We start from the raw sequence: 24,903 nt of genomic DNA, 5'->3' as shown, positions 1-24,903 counted from the left end.
GTTTTTTGTAGTGCCATTAATATGCCTGGTACTGATTAACAGCTCAACTGTATTAGCAGGGTATATCTGTGTAATTAACTTTTAAATAATTTAGTTAATCCATTTTAAACTCCATAACTTGTTTAACTCTTGCTTAAATTTGTTTCACTGAAGGTAAGATGACGATTTTTAAAAATATTCCGTTTAACTTCAGTGTCCGACTTTAAGCTAAAACCAAATATAAAAAAATTGGTGCATGTGTGTCTACATTAAAGCGTTGCACTAATTAAATTAGATCATTTTGTTAACTGGTGCAACACAGGTCCTTGCCCTGATGATATTCGTCATCTAAAATTCTCATCCTTAGCTGAAACAAAAAACAGGACTTTGTAGCACTTTAAAGACTAACAAGATAGTTTATTAGGTGATGAACTTTCGTGGGCCAGACCCACTTCCTCAGATCAGATCAAATAGTGGAAGGAAATTGTCATGACCATATATATCAAAGGATACAATCCAAAAAATGAACACATATACAAAGCTACTTGTGCATGATATAAGGGTTGGTAGAGAGAAAGGGATATAAAGTAGTTCGGAGGGGGAAATGGGTCAAAGCAAACTAAATTACTATAAAGAAATTGGTGGGGAGAAAGCAACTGACCATGATTTCTTAACATGACTCATTTTTCAGAAAAAATACTGTCAGGAAAAAGAATGAAGCAACACTTTTTGGGGCCTTTCAGTGGCTTAAAAATAGTATTTTTCTTGTGCCATTTCCTTCCATTATCCATCTTTTCCTTACTCAACTCAGGCATATGCCCTGTTTTTACTATTCAAGATGAATGTCAAATTCCAGAATGATAATACCAGTGTCATGTATTTTTGAAAGGAACATAACCATTTATTTTATTCCCAATTATATGAGAGCATAAAATAAAGGGAGACACAAACATATGGTTCCTAGTATATGTGCACACGCACAACACTCACACCTTTTACCATTGCCAGATTTAGATTCCTTCAAACTTAAATATGCTGCTTAATCCTGTGGCAGCTTCCCTGGGAATAACTTAATTTAGAATGAGTATAGCTGGTGAACAAAAAGTACATTTTTCTTGTGTTAAGATAAATTATTTTAAAAGATTTCTTTTAAAAATAGTGAACTACTCAATACAAATATGAACTAACTATATTTTTGTTGTTTTCAATCAGTCCATCAGAAGAACTGTTTTTTGGATCCAAAGAAACTGGAGAAAAAAAATGTTTGATAGTTCTGACAAATGTGACTAAAAATGTAGTGGCCTTTAAGGTAAATATTATTTGTGTTTGTTATGCTGTCCACATGCTTTGCATTTGTATCTACTACATATATTTGAGTGTGTGTCTGTCTGTTCAAGAACACCTTCTAAACAGTAAGAGCTGGGACCCCAAAATTTGGTATGCAGCTTCTTTGTATCATAACTTGAAGCAAGATCAGGGTTTGGTTGTGCCAGGAAAATGGGATGGGTCTAGAATGAGATTGGCTTTATGAGAAGCATACAGAAAAGAGAGAGAATCACTAGGCAGATGAAAGGGGCTGGCTGGGAGTGTCCTGCCCCCTTTCTGGGACTGCCCCATCCCCAAGTCTTCCACTCCTGAGGCACCCTTTAGGAAGGACAGGAGGGGCTGAAGTTCCCCTCTCCCCAATTTGTATGGGAGCAGGAACATTGCTAGTTGTTCGCCTTTGTCAGGGAGTAAGGAGAAAGTGCATAGTTTCTGCATTTCTTGCTCTGGCTGAGGATCGCAGGAGGCGGACAAACCTGGACCTGCCCCATCCGGGAGACATGCATCCCTCCTGCTATGTGTGCTGGACCTGCAGTGACCATGGAGAGGTGCTTCCTGTGACCATGGAGATGCTGGGAGTAGTCCTTTCTCCTCGTGGCAGCCTACATACTGAGCCCTTCATTCCCAGCTCCACCATTTTATTTTCAAAAAACAAAAATTGAGTTAAGGACCCAAGCAATGCTGGATAAATCTTTTAGTGGAAATACAAATTTATTGTGGCAAACTTTGTGTAAAGTCCTAATCTTTCATGGGAATAAATGTCCAAAGAGATAATTATCAGTAAAAATAACGAAAGGGCAATATCCTTATGCTTAAAGTGTGAAGCATTTCTTGTCTCTTTGGGTGCCTATGCATTGCTGAATTGCCCTCCTCCCCCCTCCATCTACTCACTCACTCACTCTCTTCCACTTTTAGTATTTGAAGGGAAAAAATGGACTATTTTATTTAAGGTTTTCTGGATCACCTAATATTTTGTTTCATCCCTTGTGTCTGGGAGCAGACTATAGAAATTAAAACACATTTTTACATGCATTTGGCACTGACGCAAACAACACCAAATATGATGGTCAATTGCATAAATCCAGGAGAGAACCCCATATAAAAGAGGATTTAGGGATGATTAAAAATTTTTACCTTATAATCCTCTGGATTATCCCTAGAAAGTACAAGGTGGGAACCACTATGTACATGTTTATTCCATGAACAAACCCTTCAAAAGTCCATTCCCCAGTAGATCATCTTCAGAGGAATAAGTGCACTGTTTCATTGTCAACATAGTAGCTGCATTTTTAGGGATGCAAGAAATCAAATTAATTTAGATGTTCCTAGAATTGGTTTACCACCATTTTATACTTGTTCTCTGCATGTGTATGTGAATATGAATTGGGTTTCACAGTTGTCAGACCAGCAACTTTCATAAGTATTATGTTCAGTATTCTTGTTTGATTTTTTTTTTCTATTTGTCCTCTCTCTCTCTCTCTTAATAGATAAAACAAACTTCACAAGTTTTGTCCTTCCCTGTTTGGTAGAAGAAATTGGAAATATTAACTTCTGAGACTGCTTCCAAAATGGAAAAGTCTGTGGGGTGTTTTTTATTGTTTGTTTAGATCTTTGTCTTTGTTCATCTTTTTGGCAATAACAGAGGGCTGTTAGTATTTTAAGAAAACCAACCTGTCTTTTTTTTTTTCCTTTATTGTAAGTTAGCAGTAATGGGACTGGTCAGCATATTGTGTTTAATGTGTCTGACATACACCATATGCTTTTTAAATGTATTTTTAGGTGAGAACCACTGCTCCAGACAAGTATAGAGTTAAACCAAGTAATAGTAGCTGTGAACCTGGTACATCAATAGACATAGTAGTATCCCTCCATGGTGGTAAGTAAAAACACATAGGATGGAATTTTCAAACAAGTCTACCGGAGGTACATGCATAATTAACAGCTTTTCTTTGAGTTGGTCTCTATATATTCTCAGTTGTTGGGGCACACCACCTGGCATTGTGAGCTTTGGGACTAATCATGGAGACTTACCTAACATCATAAGACTCCCAAAATGTATTTTTTCACTTTGGTATTGCTGTAGTGTCATAAACCAAGACTTTTGCTACTAAAATTTAAGAATGGGCCACTGTTAGCTTTCAACCATTCTTGCAGAAAACCTATTTAATTTGGTTATAATACAGGCAGTCCCCGAGTTACGCGGATCCGACTTATGTCGGATCCGCAGTTACGAACGGGGCCCTCTCCCTGGTCTCCAGCAGACCAGGGAGAGGAAGCAAAGCGGCGGAACATGCAGGCAGCGGACAGCCCAGACGCGTCTGGGCTGTCCCGCTGCCCCCGTGCTCCGCGGCTTTGCTCCGGACGCTTGTGGTACAGCAGCTGGGGCGCTGCCGGTTGGTCCCGTAGCGCCGCTCTGGACACTACTGGACCAACCCAGCAGCACCCGAGCTGCTCTGCCCCAGGCGTCCCCAAGTCAGCCACTGCTGAAACTGACCAGTGGCTGACTACAGGAAGCCCCTGCCCCTGGGCTTCCTGGAATCAGCTGCTGATCAGTTTCAGCAGCGGCTGAATCTGGACACTAGTTCCGACTTACATACAGATTCAACTTAAAAACAAACCTACAGTCCCTATCTTGTACGTAACCCGGGGACTGCCTGTAGTGCCTAGTGGAGGATTTAAAATAAGCATCATGTGTAGATTTGTATATTGAATATTGAGGAGAAATGGTTTGAATTATTTTCTTCATCCGGTAGAGAAGTGTTCTGCTAATCACTAATGTGATTGGTAAAAAACAACAACAAAAACTACTGCTAAAGTGCCAAGATTTTGAATGTAAAACAAGAAAAATTAGGTTGGCTTCTGGAGAGCCACATTTCAGTACGATAATCATTTCATACAATTACAAATCACATGAAATACAATTGTACTGCTTACTGACGTTTGGAAAAGAAAAAAATTCAAAATTTGTTATGAAAATAAAATGTAAGTAGTTTTGGGAATTACATTTCTGTAAACTAGTTACATCTTGCCTTTTTCTGCATGGTTTGTTCCTTCATAATGAAATAATGTGGAATCTTTTAACAAATTTTTGAAGGGAATGTTTAGCATGAGTGAATACTAAATCCATGCACCTTTTCCATAAGACATTCTTATTTAAAACATTTCTAATTAAAATGCACCACTATGTTTAACTTTCTTTTTAATTTTGAAGGGTCCAAAATTTGAAATAATTTTGCTAAGGGCAATTATGTCAAATTGTACCCTAAATCCAATAAAGTGATTATCTTGTTTATGCATCTGTTGCCATCCTGACACTTTTTTTTTTTTTTTTTTTTTTTTTTACTACAAGCCTTGTCAACCTCCTGATTTTTGTGAACCAATGGAAACAAATATTGGATTATTCATTAGCATAGTTTTGCTGTTGCAATTTAGCTAAATAGTCTCCATTATGAAAATTTTAATTTCTACAGTTTAATGTGTTTTCCCCTTTATTCCTGTGTGACTTCACAAGTTTTTGATACCTGCTGTAGTTGCAGTGTACCTACCTTCTTCAAGTGATAGTCCCTATGTTTATTCCACATGTGGAGGCACATGGTATGCATGCACATGAGTCTGGAAGTGTTTTTTAGCAATGTCTGTTGACCTACATGTGCATAATGCTCCTCCTTAGGCTCGCAGGAGTAGAGGAGGTAGTATGCGTTCACACCACTCCAGTTCCCTCTCACCTCTGCATGGCCTCAGTGAGATCCCCTGTTCTTTCATGCTCTTAGACTAAGAGTGATTTTACTTCGTACATAGCTTGTAAATAGTTTTGTTAGTATGGTTAGGTTATAGAGTAGTTATTAGAATAGTTCTCTTCTCCGTATAGCAGAGATCAGCAACCTTTTCAAACCGAAGAGCCAAACTGCATTAAAATTCAGAACAAGTGGTCAACAAAGCCATATAAGAATGCCCATTTGCATGATGGAAAATATACAACTTGATATTATTGTTAGTTACATAATGACTAATAATAACATAAATGAAACCTTGTACTCACACTTTATTTACGGGGACTTGTGTTGCTCCATCTTTTTGCACATTTCTTTGAAGTTTACATCATAACTGATCAAATCCAGGTTCATGCACACATCCAAGCTACATGAGTAATTACGTGTTTTTAAAATTTTGAATTTTTTCATTTTAATTTAAAAAATTGCATGTATTTTGGGAATGAAAGAGCCATATTTTGGTTCCATACTGAGCCATATTGTGGACCCCTGCTGTATAGGAACTGCATTCTCCTCCAATCCTTGCCCCCACCCCCAGGACTAAGCCCAAGATCCCAAGCTTCAACAAAGCTCCTACCCACACTCCATCTCTGAGTGTCAGCACCAGCAGTGCTTCTACTGCTTGGGTGAGACACACACCATGGCACACTGTGTCCTCTGTAAGTCCTTCCTCCCCACAACCAGGAAAGCCCATGAGTTCCATCTCTGAAAATACTTTAGAGGAGATGATACAACCCCAGCCTCGCTCAGATTCTAGTCCAGGAGACTCCCCCTCTTTCTTCACATACAGCAGTTATCACCAGTAGCAACTGTCCCCTTTGAGCACAGTGCCTACCTTGGAGCTGGCAATACTATAGATTAAGGTCAGGTCACAAAACAAGAGCAAAAAACTATTATAAGCACAAGAGTAGGTGTCTGCAAAGGACTGCTCTCAGGCTCAGCGTTTCCTCACTGAGCCAAGTTGGGTGAGATGTACAGCAGGTACCAGTGTGATCCAACGATACTAGTGGTCATCTGGACACCCAAACAACTGGCATGTTCATTGACACATACAAAACCACCCATCTCTGTTTATGCATTGTATCACTGTCTGCTTCATGAAAGGATTATTCAATACCTTTCCACCAGTGTAGATGCCCACACCCCCATGAACCTTAATCTCCTTCTCTTTGCCCTCACAAGACCACTCTTTGAACCAATAGTCACATGCATTTTCTCCCACTTCTCAATGAAAGTGTCATTCTTGGTAGCCATAACCTCAGCCAAACAAGTCAGTGAGCTTGCAGCTATGATGGCCGACCTCCCCTCCCACTCACCCACAATAATCCACAAGAATAAGATGCCCTTATGGCTGTACCCCAGATTCTTTCCATCAGTCCATCCAGTTACCAGTATTCCACCCAAATTCATGCACCACACCACCAGCAGGGTCCTGCACTCCCTCAACATCCAATGCTCATGAGTGTTCTTTTTCCGCAGGACCATTTGTTTAAAAAAATCACTTAAATAATTTGTGGGCATTGCCAGAATATCAAAGGGGCAAGCCCTTTCTCCTCAGCCCATCTCCAAATTTGTCTTGGAGTGCATCCTTGAATGCTACAAACACGCCAACTATCTTCGTCAGGCAGGGTCATGGTTCATTGTACAAAGACGCAGGTTACCTCCTCAGCCTCATTGATGGATATGTCCTGGCAAGACATCTTTTGAGCTTTGACAAGGTGCACTCTCCACACTTTCACATCATGCTGTGTCAAACTATAGATCACGGTGTTGTTGGTATCTTCATGCCTGTCTCTCTGCTGATTGCTTGCAAGACACCCACATGTGGAATACACATAAGTAACTTCCTCTTCTTTGAGTGATGGTCCTTACCTGTAACTGGAAGCTCTTTCAGGTGTGTGGGTCCTCCCTTGTTCCACTATCCAACCTCCATCCCCTCTGCTTTGGAATGGATTCTCTCATGGTAAGAGGGAAACTGCAGTGGAATCAACCCGCACTAGTTTATACCCTCAGTTGAGAGCGAGAAAGAGACTCGCTCTGAAACACTTCTAGACTCAGGTGCATGACACACATGCACATCATCCATGTATGAAATACACACAGCGACCACTTGTCTCGAAGAGCTTTCAATTACACGAGTGACCTCCTCTCTCTAGTATTTATGCAGTTCTGTTAAATGTACTTAACTGCACAATTCACATTTTCCTTACTAACTAAAATTACTTTTCAACTTCCTTCCTGAAAAAGCAAAAGTGATGTATGCATGCAGCCTTTTCTAAATCTATTGTTTTGGATTTTTTGGTTGAGGGTAGGTTTTACCGCTTCCCTGCAGGATCGTTTCCTGATAATGGCAGCAGAAATGGACCAGTCTTCTGGAGCAGGTGTTCCAGAACTGGCTCAGTTTTGGAAAGAAGTTCCTAGAAACAAAGTGATGGAACATAGGTAAGCATATAGTTTAGTCTTGTGTTAAAGACTTTCTTATAGGGGCTTTGTATTTCAATTTCTCGTATTTGTGCACATAAAAAATTCTGCAAGTTGAATTATGGTTTTTGTGACCTCTTTTCATCCCCATTGCCTGCAGTGGGTTTTGCAGCTAAAACTGATTGGGACTTGGTTTGTTATTGATGCATATTTTGTAATAAAATTGAACATTTGCACTTGCACAGTAGCAAAAATTATTTCTGTAACAAAAGTAAACAGATGCTACTCAATAGACAGAGTAGCTATGCTGAGTAAGAAAGTACTATTTTTATATGAGAACTGCAGTTAAGCATTCTCTTTAATACAAAAAAAAGTATAATTTCTTTTCTATTTTCTAAACAGCAAGTAGTTAGAGGAATTAAGTAATAGAGAAATATTTTCCAGATAATACTAGTATACTCTTTCCCCTGTCAGAAATGCACTGGTAGAAATGTCTCCCACAGAGCCAGCAGCCCTGCTTTACTGATTGCATACCTTAATCCATGATGCAAAGTTTATCAGAACACTCATGCAAGTGAAGCCTGGGATTAAAATATCCCGGGCTTTATTTTCATGTTCCCAGGCGCTGCCTTTTTAAATGACCCGTAGTTCGAACTCCCTGCCTGCGGCTACACGCGGCACGGGCTGGGTAGTTCGAATTAAAGCTCCTAATTCGAACTACCGTTACTCCTCATTGCAGGAGGAGTCCCCAGCCTTGGTATTCGGGTTGCCGCAGCTGCTGCATTCCCAGCCCTGACCCCACTGCTTCTGTGTGTGGCCACGTCTCCATCCCTGCTTCCCCTACTAGAGCTGTTGCAGCTGACACATCCCCGGCCCTGCTACTGGAGCTGCCATGGCCCTGGCTGTGCTACCGGGCCTCCAACCCCAGTCCCAGCACTGTGGGCTCTGAGCCACCAACCATCTTGCCACTGGGGCTCACAGCCAGGACTCCCTGGTCCAGGAACATCCATGGCCCTGCCGGACCACAGATGTTGCCAGACGAGGGAGTCCCAGTTTTTGGGGCCAACCTGTATGCCTTTGGATTATTAAGCAATTCATAAATACAGCCATTAGGTACATTTTCTGTTGCTCTGTTATTAACAAACTCGTTCTTTCTGGAAAGTGTAAAAGCAATGTAATTTTTCAAGGAATTGTGGGATTTTCTCATATTTTATCAGTTTTTTTGTTTGTTTTTCAAAATACAAATTGTATAAGGATTGTTTAATCTCTCCATTCTTCCAAAATCCCCAAAGAATAAAGTTCCATATAGGAAAATGACACAATTTTTAGATCCTTTTTTTTTTTTTTCCACATATTGGAAAAGTAAGCTATATACATCTGCATACTGAGAAATAAATTGCAAGAAAGCACTTACTTAAACTTGGGTATTCTGTTATGGTAGAGCATTGAACAATAATGAGAAATTACTTGACGATATTAAAGCTGCCCACAGTAGCTTTTAAGGGATACTTGACTAATAAACCAATACAAATGAATGCCCCAGGAAGCCAGGTGTTCTGAAATGTGCTTGATCCAGTAATGTGGCATATAGCTTTATACAGTTCTGACCTTTTCGTGTGTTCAAGGAAACCTAAATCAGGTGCAGTAGAGCATGTCATTGTTGTCCACCTAAAGTCATGCATTGTTGTTTAAATATTTATAGACGGAGATGAATAGCTCCATCTTGATAAGTCCTCTCCCAAAGGAAGCCATTTAACTTTTTTTTTTTTTTTTCAAAAACCGGTTATTTCAAAACATTCTGTTCTTTTTATTCTCTGCAAAGTTTTAGCATTTCCATTCTTTTCACCTGAATAGACTGGGAAAAAAAGTCTCACGATAAACTTGATTCCCACCCGCAGCAAAATAAAGGCATCCATTTCGTATTTAATGGGTGTAAGTGTTTCCAGAATGGGTCCTGCTGTGTGTTTTATAAACTGCTTCAGTTTCCAATATCCTATGACATTAAATGCATTAATGACTGGTTTATTTCTTCTCACATTTTTCTAATCTTGTTATTGTAAACCATATGTCTTGAAGCTGATAATTAAGTATATTCAGGCATGTTTTGAAATTTAGTTCTGGATTCTCTAAATATTTTATACTTAAAATAAATCAACATTTCTTTAGTATTGAATCTTCTATTATAATCAGTTATATGGTGTATGTAACAAGGTTAAAAGCATAAAGATAAGTGATATAGTCTAAGTCAGTGGTTCTCAACCTGCAGCCTGATCAGCATGCAGCTGTGGCCCATGTGACATCCTCAGGCCATTCTGTAGTTAGTGTATATATAGTGTAACTGGTGCTCAGATAACCGGTAAAGAGCTATACGTGTGGCCAGCAATGGTCACCGTGGTTGAGAACTACTGTCCTAAGGGATTATTCTGTTCATGTTTTGCCTTCGTACTTCAAAAGCAGTCACAGTGCCCATGATATTTTGGGCATGATCTATATCCTGTTCACTTAATTTGGGTCAGAGTCATATTTTGATAAGAATGTTGTATTGAACTATTTGGTGTAAAATAATTGAATTGTAATATGTTACAAAAAGTCTTTTATTATTTTTGTCCTTAGTGTTTTTGTTGTTTCATCTAAAACATGAAAACTACTTATTATTGATAAACTGCATTTAAATTTTCACAGGTTAAGATGTCATGTTGTAGAAAGTAGCAAACCGTCTACTCTGTCATTAAAAGAGAATTCATTTAATATGCCAACAAAAACCAATGAAGATTTACATTTACAGGTAAGAGGGAACAGAATTACAGGTTATTAGCTTGCAGTTATAAATGGCAATAGAAAATTTAATGAAATAGTACAAAACAAGTTCAATGTTGAAAGTATTTCCAGTGGAGCACTGGAATGCATCAAAGGAACTATAAACCAAATAGTGACATGATTTAAATTATTCTTATTATATTAATAAAATGAACTCTAGCACCTTTGCCAGTTCCAACACAGTACTCACTTTCCTTTAGAATGTATAGCGTAGTTCAAGTAGTGGAATTTCTGTGTGCTCTTATCTGCCACTTAGTAGAAAAATGTGATATTATTTATTTGTATTGATATGTATATACACATTATAGGTATATCAAGATAGAATTGGGTATACATCTGAAATAATATCTTCTACAGATGTGATCCAAAGTATGGGAGCAGACTGTTGTAGAGGAATTCTTGAAGATTTGTATGTACCTCATACTGTTGGCTAATTCAGTATTGTAACTGCTTTTCAGTTACCAGATAGCTAAAATCACTAGAAATATGACAGTTCATTCAGTAAAAAGCTATTTAATATCATATAACCTATTTTTCTTTTCAGCTAACTCAATTATTACAAGTTAATAAAAAACTTCAAGAGCAGATTGATTACTGTGTCTGGTTCCAACAGCTAATAGTTGTATTAGCATTGGTCTTAGTTGTTATTGCTGCCTTTTGCTTCTACTTGTTGTACACTCAAAGATGCTAAAAAGCAATGCTTTGTACTACACATGCTGCCTGTTCTAATCAAAAGAAAGAATCCAATGCTGCTCCACTAAACCCAGAAACTACCAAAACTGAGAGAGGTCAGTGCTCCATTGAGACTGAAAAATACAACTTTGAGTCATACTACTACTACTGATAAAAGAAGAAATGAAAGACCAACAAGAGCTCAGAAATTTACTGAGACTGTCTTGACACAGAAAGAAGAGTATATTAGAAGAACTAGAAGCTATGTTCACTGGACAAGTTACTGAAAATTACAAAACAGAAAATATGACAATGTAACAGTATAACTTAAAACTGCGTAGAATATATTATTTTTCCCTTTTTGTTGAAAGTACTTTAAATGTCACCTTTTTTGGTTCATTCATGATCATGTAAGCAAGATGTATTAAAGTGCAAACAGACTGCTTAACTTTATTTAAAAATAACCTTTTTTACAGAATTAATATTTGCGAAGTGTAGGTTAGATTTTTTTTCTTACGTTGTATATGTGTATGAAAATAGAGGGACATGAACATGCAGTACACAGTAATTAGATGGTCATGCATATTGAAATTCAGGAATAGCATCCTTATCATGGGTATTTTTTGTGAATGTAAATTGTTGTATAAATATGTCATGCCAAACAGTATACACAGCTCATCGATTTGTAGCCATATTGCCATGAAAAATAATAATTCCAAAGACATTTGATTAAAATACTTTTGAGACATTGTCATAATTAATTATAAATATTTTGTTCTGTTACATTTTCTCTCTTCAATGTTTACTAATTGTGTTGTTGTGGAAGGAACTTTTTATTCAAACACCAAAGCAACTTGCTGTTAAATATATCTGGAATAGTCAGCTGCATGATTCATAAAAAAAGCTAAAAATAACCAATGTAAGAAACATTTGAGAAATGCACAGTTTACTTCAATCATGCATGAATATTTGGAAGAGATAAGCCAAATCAGTATAAGATTGGGCATATTAAATAGAATATGAAAAATACAGTATCTGCTGCTACTTTAAAAGCATTTTAGGAATGGTATTGAAAATGAATGAGCATTTATTGTAGCAGAAATTCTTTATACTCATTTCTGCATATTAAATTGTCTAAAGCTGAATAGGAGGTATAGTATCTTTCATACCTTTTAATCCTTTTTTTAACTAACCATTTATAATAATTGCTTGAAATTTAAAACTGAAATTCGTTTATAATTTTCACCACAAATTGGCTAGGTCTGGATAAGTCTATTAATTAAAGCTGGGCTGATGGCTTTAATTTTTTTTGTATAAATTAGAAAAGATCATTGCAGAGTTCATGTATATTTACAGCATTCTGTCCCCCCCAAAAAAACAAATATATGGGGGGAAAAACAGGACAAAGTTTGAGTGTCTCTTGTCTTGAGTTGTCTTTTGAATGATTATAAATGTGGCATAGTTGACAAAGTAAAAGAAAATTGTTTAAAAAATTCTGATCGATATTTTATTCTACAAAATTGTAGGTAGTATACTAATAGACTAATTCTGGTAAAGCAGAATATCAATCCAATAAAATAACTGAAAATGTACTATATAAATGGAAAGCTTCTGCAGAAGTATTTTTGTACGTGGTGAGCAATCCTGTATTAACTCATATTTCAATGTTATTCTGTAACAATGTTTTCTTAATTTTCCTTGTTTGGGGTTTTGTTGAGCTTGCTTTCTTCTGTTCTTTTATTTTCCATAATATTTAATACATTCAAAAATGGTTACCAGTGGCCCATATTGTTTAAATTATTTTCCTATATTTAAGATTCAAATGTTGAAGATGAAATAAGACATTTAATGGAACATCCTCTGGAAAAATGATCATGTTCTGATAATATACAGTAATTTGTAAATTAAAGACAAGATTTACTAACTCTGATTACAAAATGTTAATCACTAATTTTGATTGGATATAATAGCACTTTATTGTAAAATTACAAAAAATATATTCTTAGTATCTTTGCCAATTTAAATATTCTAATGTCTTGGTGCTTTTCTATATTTTCAGTACTTTTAATACTATGTTCGTATTTACTTTATATGACTGATCAGATGAACATGTTTTCTATTTTAATATGTTTTAGAGAAATAAATGCACTTGTGAAATAGGAAAAAATGTGGCATTTACTGTTCAGAATCCTAAAAGAGATAAAAATGGCTGGGTTTTGCATTGTGGGTTTGCCCTTTTAGAGTACAGTTCCTAGCACAATCGGACACCAGCGTAGTAATGGCCTCTAGGTACAAGGTTTGCCAAGATTTTGTGTATGCATGTGATGTGTACCCACAGACACATTATCTTGCAAAACCTAACTAAAATTTCAGTATGGTATAGTATGTGAAGATATAAATGTAATCCAAAGAGTATAATGAACCATAGACCAAAAAGTGAAATTATTCTAGGTTTATTTGGTACCGCCTGAGTACAAAGGGCTGGTCTTGGTGACCTCTGAAGGTATCTTTTGTGTACCTATATTTCCATGATCACGCAACATACAATTCTTTGAGCAGTGTCCCTTTGGGTCATCCACTTCAGGCATACATGTGCTTCTTACTTTCTAAACAAGGGCTTATCTGGCCTGTGCATATGCCCTGTGCCACCTTATGCCATACGCTGAGGCTATAGGGGTGCAGAGCTGATCTGCCCTCAATTTGATCTAAATCAGGCTGAGAGATGTATCCTGCCCATCAATCGTTTTAATCTGGCCTTTGAGCTCCTGTTGGTGAGAAGAGTCTGGGGATGGGATTGCCTTGCCCTGTACAAGTCCCAGAAGCAGCAGTATGCCCTCTCCCCTGGCTCCTATGCATAGAGGCAGCCTATCCTTTGTGTGCTATCCTTGGTCCAAGCGTTGCCCCCGCAGTTCCATTTGGCTGACAGCCACAGCCCTTGGGAGCCGCAGGGGCAGTGACTGTGGATAAGGGCGGCGTACCGAGCCACCTGGCCATGCCTCTGAGTAGGAGCTCCAAGGGGGACATGTCACTGCTCCTGGAAGCTGCTTGAGGAAGTAGGCGCAACACAGAACCTGCACCCATGAGCACCTATACCCCTGCCCATCCCTGATCCCCCCCTGCCATTGTCCAAACCCCTCTGCCCCAGTCTAGAGCACCCTCTTACACTGTAAACTCCTCAGCCCCACCCCACAGCCTCCCACATGCTAACCCCAATTTTGTGAGTGTTCACAGCTCTCCATAAAATTTCCATACCCTGATGTGTAGCTCTCAGGCCAAAAACATGGCCGCCCCGATATACTCTGTCTTGACCTGAAATGGAGCCTTTGCATATCTACCTTGAGCTTGCCTCAGCCTTTCTAATTTTCCCTCGTGTTAGGATACTTAGTCTAGTAGTTGGTGGTAGCTTGTGTAGTTAGCTTTTATTTAGAGGTGCTGAAGGATTGGTTTGTTTTCTGCTCCCTTTTTCCTCTGGAAGACTGGATTTCCTGGCAGAGCAAGCCTGCCTTGCCAGGCTTCGAATGTTGCTTCTCCTGCCAAGAGACTATTCCTGTAAGGGGAACCAAGCAGTTTTCAGTGCTGAGACCCACACCTCCGAACTACTGGTGTATGGCCCTGCAGACTTTCAACCATTTTCAGAAGGTGACACCCCTCCACCGTGACGTGATCTGAACAAGACTTCCAACCAGTGGGGTTCCTCAACATATCTCTTCAGAAATCCCCTTTTAGCTTGTTAGTGGGGAGTGTTATACGGGTCACAGAGGGTGATGAAACCAACCCTGTATTTCATCACAGAGGGTGATGAAACAAACACTCTGCTTGCCGTAAATTAGCAACAGTTTACTAAACCACTGGTACTGTCTTATCGGGTAAGGAGAGTTATGCAACTTTCACCTCCCTGATTAGCCTCCTTACAGGAGACAGTTGGGGAGCCAGAGACTAGGCTCATGAGGAGGCCACCTCTGAAATTCCCATAACAGACCAGGCTGTTATGGTTCTATCCCATTCCATTGCTGACAGCTTCAGACAATTTGAAGACTTCATTAGGATAGCTGCTACTCTCCAGATCCCTTCAGAAATGTGATTCCACATGTGGATATCTTGCAGTCAACACTCTTCAAAGTGCCACTACCCATTAAGGAGGCTAAAATGGCATAAACACCTGCTACTATTCCACTCCTGTGTAACGGCAGATAAAAAGTGCCATTTTCCCCATAAAGAATCTGATTTTTTTTTCTTTTCCTCTCTTAACGAACTCATTAGTGGTACATGCAATAAGTGAATGGGGTAAACATCATTTTCTAGCTTTACTCCTTACAAATAAGTGCTGGAAAAGGCCAAATGTGATCATGGCTAACTACAGTTTTCACCAGTTACAGTAGGCTCACAGCCCTTTATTGAAGAATTGCTATAAGAACACAGAGCAGTTCTAATAAATCATCTTTAATACTAAAACGTTATGATTTACCTTTGCCCCAGGACAGGTGATGGCATGGTGCTGGACCATTGTTGTACAGTCTAGCTGCACAGAGACTATTTCTTGGTTGTGCTTGATCAGTGACTTCTGTTCGTTGGTTTGGGGTTAACTTAGGGAATATCTTCACCTCCTTTTGTGGGCTGCCTGCCTGGAATGGAGTTCCCTAGGTGACCAGGCATGTCTCCCAAGCATGGCACGGTTTCAGTAAGTTGATAGAGTAGATTTGCTATGGCCTTTTATGGGCTAGTTCCTTTACCTTTAGGGTGTGTCTAGACTACATGCCTCCGTCGACAGAGGCATGTAGATTAGCCAGATCGGCAGAGGGAAATGAAGCTGCGATTAAAATAATCGCGGCTTCATTTAAATTTAAATGGCTGCCCCGATCTGCCGATCAGCTGTTTGTCGGCAGATCGGGGAAGTCTGGAGGCACCGCGCCGACAAAGAAGCCGTTCTTGATCGGCACAGGTATGCCTCGTGAAACCAGGTTTACCTGTGCCGATCAAGAAAGGCTTCTTTGTTGGCGCGGCGCATCCAGACTGCCCCGATCTGCCGACAAACAGCTGATCGGCAGAGCGGGGCAGCCATTTAAATTTAAATGAAGCCGCGATTATTTTAATCGCGGCTTCATTTCCCTCTTCCGATCTGGCTAATCTACATGCCTCCGTCAACGGAGGCATGTAGTCTAGACACACCCTTATAGTCCACCTCCCCAATGGCTTCCACTACCTCATATGGACCATGCTCCAATTATCTTGTACTAACCTTTCCCTCTTCTGCAGGAATAAGGCCTTAATCATCCTAGAGCTCCTATATCCCCTATCAGCTACTCTCCTGCTGATCTCTGGCCCACTACATCATACATGTCTAATCCTAAAATTGCATGTTAAATGAATGTGTTTTAGCTAAAGACTATGTACATGTTAGTGTTATCTGTAACTTTAGGCTCTTGTGATTTTATTTACCTAAGGAAACACAATTTATTTTTAACTCTTCATTTTGTACGAAGGTCCTACCTTTGAAGCTGAGTAGTCATACAGCACACAATAGCTAGGCTAGGAGATCTAAATTATTTAAAACAGTACACTGCAGAAGGATAATTTTGAGCATTTCCTTTGAAGTTCAGGTGCATATGCAAAATTTTGGACCAAAAACCATTTTAGGGGACATAATTACATGAATAAGCAGTAAGTAAATTAGCAGTATGTAGGAAAAAGGGGTCTTTGTTTTTCCTTATCTCTTACTACTTATAGCTGTGCAGTGCTTTAATGTGCTGTTAAATGGGACAGTTCATTGAGAGATTTTCCTTTGTGTGCCTCTCTAGGTGCCGGTGTACCCTGCACTTTCCCTCAAATATTTCAACAGCAGTGTCCACCTGAGCTGCACATGCACGGTGCCCAATAGCACTCATGCACCACATGAATCCGATTCTTTCTCTGCCGTCCTCAGCCTCAGATGGAGCTCGGTGGTGTCACACACATTTTTTACTCCCAAAGTTATTTTAGTTTTTAGCATAGTTGTTTTAGTCAAATAATTTATTTCTCTCCCTGTTGCAATCAAAGCAAAGAACAAACAAAAAAAACCCTTGTTTCCCCTCCCATTGTTCTCCCTCTGTTAATTTTTGAGTTGTGCCTGGTTTGCCAGACTGAGAGATTACATGCAGAGATACCATTCCCATCTTTGACAGACATTCTCAACATGGCCGTTGTTTGGGAAAATCCCGTATTCCCCCCAAAATGTGCCCATTTCAGTAAACTCCAAGCAAGGGCATGAAAGGACAGAGACCTGAGGATCATGCTAATTCTAATGGAGAAATCGCTCCGACCCAAACTGGGAACCCTCCTTGAGGCAGAATCCATCGACATCCAATAATCACAAAAAATTGTGAAAAACTGCTCAATCACTTCAGGGATACCAGCCTGCCTGATAGCGTTGTCCAAGCCATTCGGTGCTGTTCATGCCTGTTGCACCACACGTTGGCTTATATGACACTCCGGGTGTCTCCAACACCGATCATACTCCATCTTCTGCTGGTGTGCACCATTCCACTGCCAAGGCTTATGGCTTGAAGTTGATTTCCTCTTCAACTGCAGCACTGTCTGGCACCAACAAGGACTTTGGGCCTCCTTGGCCACATCTGCCCATGCCATACATGATCGCTGTCACAGCCTTGGCACCAGCTACCCATCTGTCTGTGACACTGTTGATATGATGCCAAATGGTACCAACTGACCCTACTACACTGCCATTACAATTGGTGCAATACATATTGCCATCACCTATGTTGGCACTGCAGTTCACCCACCACATGGATCTGCTTGTCTCACCAAACCCTGACTCTCCTCTATTCAGTATTGGTAGCTTGCCGGGACCGTCAGTACCATGCCAGTAATTATCCCCTATTCCTTCTCTCTTTTCAGGTGATGAGGATGATGCTATACAGGGATTCTTCTCACCACAACACTCCTCTTCAGTGAACACTCTTATTAGTTCTGCTCCAATGAGATAAAGATCTTGTGTGCAAGGGACCTACTGCCCAGCTATGGACACCCTTGGATGGGACCACCCATGCTCTTTCCTGGCCAGTGGCAGTATTGGAGCCTTTGGGGGTCTTACAGAAGGCATCAGACCAGCAGACAACCCCCTGTAGATATGGAAACAAATCTCCATCTCATCTTTCCTCTGTCACTAAGGCACATGGGGAACCTGCACTGGCACATACAGAGAAGGTGCCACCGTCACCTCTTCAGATTACACCAACTCATCATCTTCACTGGATGAAGGGATTAATGCCACTGCCACCTTACTGCAATGGATGACTTCACCTGTTTCCAAGACCTGTTTAACTAGGTAGCTAATGAGCTCATAGTTGCTCTAGAAGAGATATCTGAGAACCAACACAAACTGCAATATCTTACAATCGGCAGTTTCCTCCAACCAAGTTACTCCCAATCAATAGGGTTATTATGGATCAGCCAAGACTGACAAACCTTGACCACCATACGCTCTACCTACAAGAGGGCTGATTGGAAATATGTCTCCTCCAAGAGCTCAGAGTTTCTCTCCTCCGCACTGAAACTCGGGGTGGGAAACTGTGGCGCTATTATCCAAAATACAGCTATAGAAATTATAGCAAATTAACAGATTTTATTAATTTTATTAATGACATTCCTGAGGGAACAAGGCAACAGTATAAGGCAGTAATATCTGAAAGACCAGTAATTTCCTGCATGGCACTGAAGTCTGTCCTCAATGTTCAGTCACCACTATGACAGTTGTTATGCACCGTGCTTCCTGATTCAACTCATCCTCTTTGCCATGTGAGCTAATCCACTGTAGAAGACCTCCCATTCAACAGTGAAGAATTATTTGCCATTAAGACTAACGAGGTGTTCCATACCATGAAGGATTCCAGGGCTACGCTGTGCTCTCTTGCCAACTACACATTAGCCCCTCAAACAGGGGTGGGCTGATAATTTTTTCAGGGTGTCCACTCCACAAATTTTGGTAAGTCATCTTAGGCAAGTTTTGGGCCTCCCAAATGGACAGGTCCTCAGACAGAAGAGGCTGAGGGCAAGAGAGAGAGTGTGCATATGTGTGTGTGAGAGAGAGACAGAGACTGGGAAAGTGTGTGTGTGTGTGTGTGTGTGTGGCACAGAGGGTGTGAGAGAGTTTCTGTGCGCTCGCTGTTGCTGGGTAAGTTTGAGACACCATGAGCTTTCTCTTTAAGATGGTATCAGAGCTCTCCTGCTCCGTTGTCTCCCCTTCCCCGATCTGAACAGATAGGGTGTATGAATGGAGCGTCAGTGTGAGAGAGAAAGTGAGTGCTGGCTGCTGGAAAAATCTTAGAAACAGTGCACTGCCTCTTTAAGAGGCACTCGTCTGTCACTCACCATACTTCAGACTGGAGTAGTAGCTCTGCTGTGTGTGTTCTTCTCCCTGACACCTGTTTGACAGAGATGGTGTACAGGGGGACACTGACTTCAGCATTCCCCTGCTGGTTACCAAGTTGGAGAATAGTTCACAGGTCACTGTCTACGAGTGCCTTTAGCTTCTAGCCATGTGGCCCCTTGCAATTTTATGGACAAGAATGCACACTTGTATATGCACTGCCTCCAGGGTTGGATGACCACAATAGATAGGCTATGAAATGTGCATAGCCTCAACAGACTTTTATCCATATCCACCCAAGTCAAAGACTCTCACTTGGTGGATCCTTCCACACAACCTATGCTCCAGAGTTGCATTTGTACAGGAGTCTCCCCCTGTTATAATTATTACAGACACTTCCCTCCTAGGTTGGAGGGAGGCACACACAATGCACCATACCACTGAGAGACTATGGTTCTCTGCAGAAATGTCACTACCCATAAACCTCTTGGAGCTCAGAGTAGTCCGATACACCTGCCTCCATTTTCTCCCTTGCATCAAGAACTAAAATATCAGGATTCCTCACCAGGAACATGTCCTGTATAGAGAGCTCAATCTTGCTTGCCCTGCACGGATGCTATGAAGCTTTGGAATTGGTACCGAGAGGTGACAAAATACAGCTGCTGCCTGAGGGGCAGTCAGTTCTGTTTTCTGTACCACTTAACATCTCTTGATTTTGTTTATTGTGTTTGTTCTGCATACAGTCACATCAGCTGTGAAGCCTTAACATTGTGTTGGGAGTTGTGTGTTGCGTTTATATAAAAAGGAATGCCTCTGCAGGCTCTTGCCTATAATATCTATGCCTGTCTGGTCATGTTCTTTAGTCAGCAATAAAACTTTTATTCCTAATTTTACTGTCAACTCATGTTTTGTTTTTGTTTGGCTAGCAAAGTATTATACAGAGGTTCTGCCTCCAGTCAAAACTATATATTGTCTGTCACGCTATCTGGAGTGGCTCACAAGTGAGAATACCATTCTCAGGGCAGACTGTTAAGAAGCAGCATAAAAATCCCAAAGTGGGTATGGATTCTTTAGTTAAATTTCACCAGCAAAGTAACAAGTAGGAATTCCTCAGGCATTATAACAGTCTGAACATGGAGTCACAGACAGATTGGAATGTCCCAGAGGGCTATCTTGCCACCCAGGCAAGCTGGACACCGTACACCAAAGATCACAAAATACAGAGGTTACTCTCAGTTGCAAACCTGTGGTGGAACAAGGGCCATAGCATGTTTCCAATGATATTCCAGGGCTGTCTTTCAAAAACCATTCAGAGGGGTAGCAGAGTTAGTCTGTAACTGAAAACACTTAAAAAAACAATGAATACTCTTGCAGCACCTTAGATACTAACAAAACATGTAGATGGTTGTGCCCATGAAAGCTCATGATGTCATCTGCATGTTTTGTTAGTTTCTAAGGTGCTGCAAGACTATTTGTTGTTTAAGTTTTTTCAAAAACATGATTCACAATGTCTCTTTTCTCTTAGCTCTGAGTCTTGCTTGGACAAATCTGTGCTAACAATTAAGGTTGTTTGGGTGTGTATGTAAACGCGGACTTTTTATATAGAATGAGTGTATAGATGCTGTTTTCTCCTTGCTACAATCCTAGAGATAGGGTCTGTTTTGCTAGAAAGGGTAGATAGTTCGGTAGGATAGTGTGATTACCTCTGGAGGCTTCCATTTAAATCTTAGGTTACTTGTGCCTGACTCCCCCTAGTCCTTGTGTGTATGACAAAGTAGCCATGCGATTCAGCCCATGAGAATGCATGAGAAGCCAAGGACTAAGATTCCATCCATTTCCTTATCCAGGGTGAGCATTGGGCAAGCTTCCTCGAGAGGGAGAATGGAGAGCATGTCCTGCACAGCATCATTACCCCCTCACACACCCAACAGAAGTGTCTCTGGCTCTGCTGGGTTAGAGCTCTGTAGAGCTTGGGATCAGGTGAAGGTGCGGGCTCAGGACAGACTCCCTTTGGGCTTTGGTTCAGGTACCAAGGACTTGCAGTGCCAACCAGGAAGTCTAGCAGAGTTCCAATCCTATGAGTCTTAGTCCAATTTCCACTATATTAACCATCCGGGAGGGCAGGGAGCTGGACTCGATGACCTCTCAAGGTCCCTTTCAGTTCTAGTCTACTGTGATTCTATCCTTTCATAAAGAAAACTGAATTAAGATCGTATGATTAAAGCATGAGGCATGCTAACAAATTGTGCATTTCATTTTTTTAAATAACTTCCATGTGTTTCCTCAGTTCCTGTCTCCACTACAATCACTTCCAAGCAGTTTCATTTTTGACAGCTTGGAGCCAGCGCTGAACACTTGTTCTCCAGCCTTGGGGAAAATGTCGGAAATGAGGAACATCATTTACATAAATACAGATGACAGAGGTAGCATGTGAAAGAAACACAAACAGAACTTACGTTTTCCTTTCTTTTTCTAGCACGGTACAATTGGTAAATTGCTAAAAGGAAAAGCAAATCTGTACAAACACCGCAGATGTCCCATGAATCTAGTACAATTAGCACATACAGATTGATGCTTAACCCTCTGGCACCTGTGCATGACTATAATTCCCATGCCATAATGCTTCTTTGTGCATGTTCATATGCATGAAAACCATTGACCAAAGAAATTCTCATTATATGCAAGTTTAAAGCACATCTGTTACTTTTCTGATAGCATGCCAACAGTGTTCAGTGGTGTTCAAAGCACTGGGAAAAGGTGTGGTACCTGCCTTGAAGAGTTTACACATCTAAGGATATGATTCTGCAAAGGGGAGCTGTAAATACGGATCCTTATTCCTGGGATGCTGTGCAAGTGTACGGGTCCATGCTTGTTGGTCAACAGTATAAATGACAAAACTGTGCTAGATCTACTGTGAGCTAGATTGTAATTTTAGGCACAACCCTGGGAAAGAGGGTGGAGGGGTGTAAATTGTATCATCCCAGGAGAAGCCCCAGCAAGTGGTCTGACTCAGAGGTACCTTCCTACCGTTCTTCTCATGCCAGGGGTGTACTGAGTGTGGGAAGGCATTGTTAACTGATGGACTAACGCTCTGTCCCTGGTCCTCTGCTGCCCCAGGAACTGCTCAGACCCATTTTTTTTTAATGTACACTTTATATTCTACTCTAAACCCTTCCACACACACCAGTACAATGCAGCATCACAGTTGTAAATGACTAGATCTTTCAGCGCCTCTTTACTAGGGCTGAAAAGAAATCTCCCTTTCTAAAGAGAGCTATCTCTGGCTTAGCTTGGCTCCCTCTCCCATAGCACTTTTTGGCTTTTATCAGGTTAACCAGTTTCAGATCCTCAGAAGTAAAAACACCCATGCGAACTGGAGATGTTAGAAAATGACCTTTTTTATTTCTCCCCAGGTGCCTCGTTAAATTGTTTTGAATAATTAATGTGATGATTTGCATGGACTGCAGGGTGTGAGACAGCAAATAGTGATGTGTAAGGGGCTTCCCAATTTATTGAAGTTATATGAAATCATCCGGTTTTGCAAAGTGTAGAAGATGCAAAGAACTCTACAAAGAGATGGGGTATGTGATGATATAATCTTGTAATCAAGAAGGCATTATTTTCAGGAAGGCTTACTGAGAGGAGGTTTTGGAAGGAAAAAAGAAAGACTAGATTCTAAATAATTTGGTTCAAGGAAAATGAAGGACATGAGTATTTTCTGCAGACTGCAACTTTTCAACCAAAAACCAAGACAACTGAAAGTAACACCTAAGAAAATAGCTTAATCCCCACATGGATGTTTCAGAACAAGGATTCATGACCAGTGTTCCCTGTAAGCTGAGCACTTGAATGGCCACCCAGTAGAGATTCAGGTGCCATCCAGCTAATTAGCAGAGTGCCCAAAGTTGCCCCCAGTCGACAGCATGGCTGTGTCTAGACTGGGAAGACTGGCAGCTGCTTTTGCGGAAAAACTTGCCAGCTGTCTACACTGGCCGCTTGAATTTCCACAAGAACACTGACGATCTCATGTAAGAAATCAGTGCTTCTTGCGGAAATACTATGCTGCTCCTGTTCGGGCAAAATTCCTTTTGCACAAAAGCTTTTGCACAAGAGGGCCAGTGTAGACAGCTAAAAACTGTTTTGCGCAAAAAAGTCCCAATTGCGAAAACGGCGATCAGGGCTTTTTTGCGCAAAAGTGCATCTAGATTGGCACGGACGCTTTTCCGCAAAAAGTGCTTTTGCAGAAAAGTGTCTGTGCCAATCTAGACGCTCTTTTTCACAAATGCTTTTAACGGAAAACTTTTCCGTTAAAAGCATTTGCGGAAAATCATGCCAGTCTAGATGTAGCCCCATGTGTTTCTGCTGGTGATGCACATCCGCATGTGCCTTGGTGCACATAAAAAAAATGAATTCTGCCCATGGATGGAAAAAATTAGAGAAGGTAACACTGTTCATGACCACTCAAAAGTAGAGCTGGGTGTGGACTCATGGCTTAATTGAGTCTTATCTCTGGCTCTGTTTCCCTCTCCTCCACTTACCTTATAATCCTTACATGACCTGCTTCCCTCTGCCCCAGGTTCCAGTGGTGGGAACATGGTGCACAGCCAGAGCTATGAACTTGAAAGAACAAGCACGGAGCATAAAGTGGGCCTACATATTGGAAGCAGTGTTGGTCATCCTGTGAAGTGAGTATGCACATGAAACTGTCCACATGTTTAGAGGAGTGCATCTGCATTCTTTGAAGGGTTATAGAGAAGGAATAGAGAGGCTTGAGAGTAGGAGCATATCTCATTTTGTTTGGAGGACTTCTGGTGGAAGAGAAGCCAAGGGACTGAAAATTAGTGGAGAAACTCAGTTCCATGTTGAAGAGCAAGTGTGAGGGTGTGAGAAGTCTAAGGGACTTAGTCATGTTTGTGCAGTCTCTTCAGAATGTGAGTAATACACATGCTTTGGCTTTATTTTAGCAAGGAGCCAGTATACAAAGAGCCATCCAATTTTATGGACTCAGGATCATCTCGGATGTCCCAGTTGTTTAGTCTGGGATGGCAGCCTTAATCCCCATACCGCTCTATCCGTAATACTTATATGGTCCTTATCACCAGAGTATCTGAGCACTCCACATTCTTTTGATCTATTAACCTCACAACATCCCGTAAGGTACGGAAGTATGAGGGGGAGCAGAGATACATCTTATCAAGGGTATTTAGGCTCCTAACTCTTATTGAAATCAACCAATGGAACCTAAATATTTTTGAGCATCTGTGCCAGAGACAGAGTGCTGTCTAAATGGCCTTGCAATGTGTACTATAGAAGTGTGATTTCTACAGTGCACCAATGTCTTATGCACTAACTGGCCCAGACTCTGCTAGCACACACAAGAAGTTCTCTAGGGTGCATTAATACAGTACTGCAAACTTCTCTTCATTAAAGCCCTTCTGGGAACTTTTAGTGTGTATCAGCAGGATGTGCACAGATCAGTTAGGGGGAAAGCATTGGTGCACTTTAAAAATTGCACATCTGCACGCTGCATTGCTGTGCTATCTGGACAAGTCCTAAGTG

The 24,903-nt window shown here is 40.7% G+C and overlaps 1 protein-coding gene across 6 annotated transcripts in view; it reads left to right on the top strand.

Annotated features, from left to right (window-relative positions):
• The window catches only part of MOSPD2 (motile sperm domain containing 2), a 79,051-nt gene extending 57,075 nt beyond the window's left edge, over positions 1-21,976 (top strand). For 3 of the 6 annotated variants that reach the window (XM_075914507.2, XM_075914499.2, XM_075914490.2), the window contains exons 11-15: positions 1,192-1,288; positions 3,082-3,178; positions 7,385-7,514; positions 10,176-10,278; positions 10,855-12,364. In XM_075914507.2, the coding sequence (XP_075770622.2) occupies positions 1,192-1,288; positions 3,082-3,178; positions 7,385-7,514; positions 10,176-10,278; positions 10,855-11,001 (574 nt within the window). In that variant the 3' untranslated portion in view covers positions 11,002-12,364. Of the gene's footprint in view, positions 1-1,191; positions 1,289-3,081; positions 3,179-7,384; positions 7,515-10,175; positions 10,279-10,854; positions 12,365-17,873; positions 19,093-21,631 lie in introns of those variants that run through there. The other 3 variants (XR_012898649.2, XR_012898654.2, XM_075914515.2) reach the window with 3 other exon arrangements.
• Positions 21,977-24,903: the final 2,927 nt, after the last annotated feature.

This window comes from Pelodiscus sinensis, chromosome 1 (assembly GCF_052426305.1).
Source record: "Pelodiscus sinensis isolate ZL-2025 chromosome 1, ASM5242630v1, whole genome shotgun sequence".
Lineage (NCBI taxonomy): Eukaryota > Metazoa > Chordata > Testudines > Trionychidae > Pelodiscus > Pelodiscus sinensis.
The sequence above is the reverse complement of the archived record's forward strand: the minus strand, read 5'-3'. Positions and strand labels throughout refer to the sequence as shown.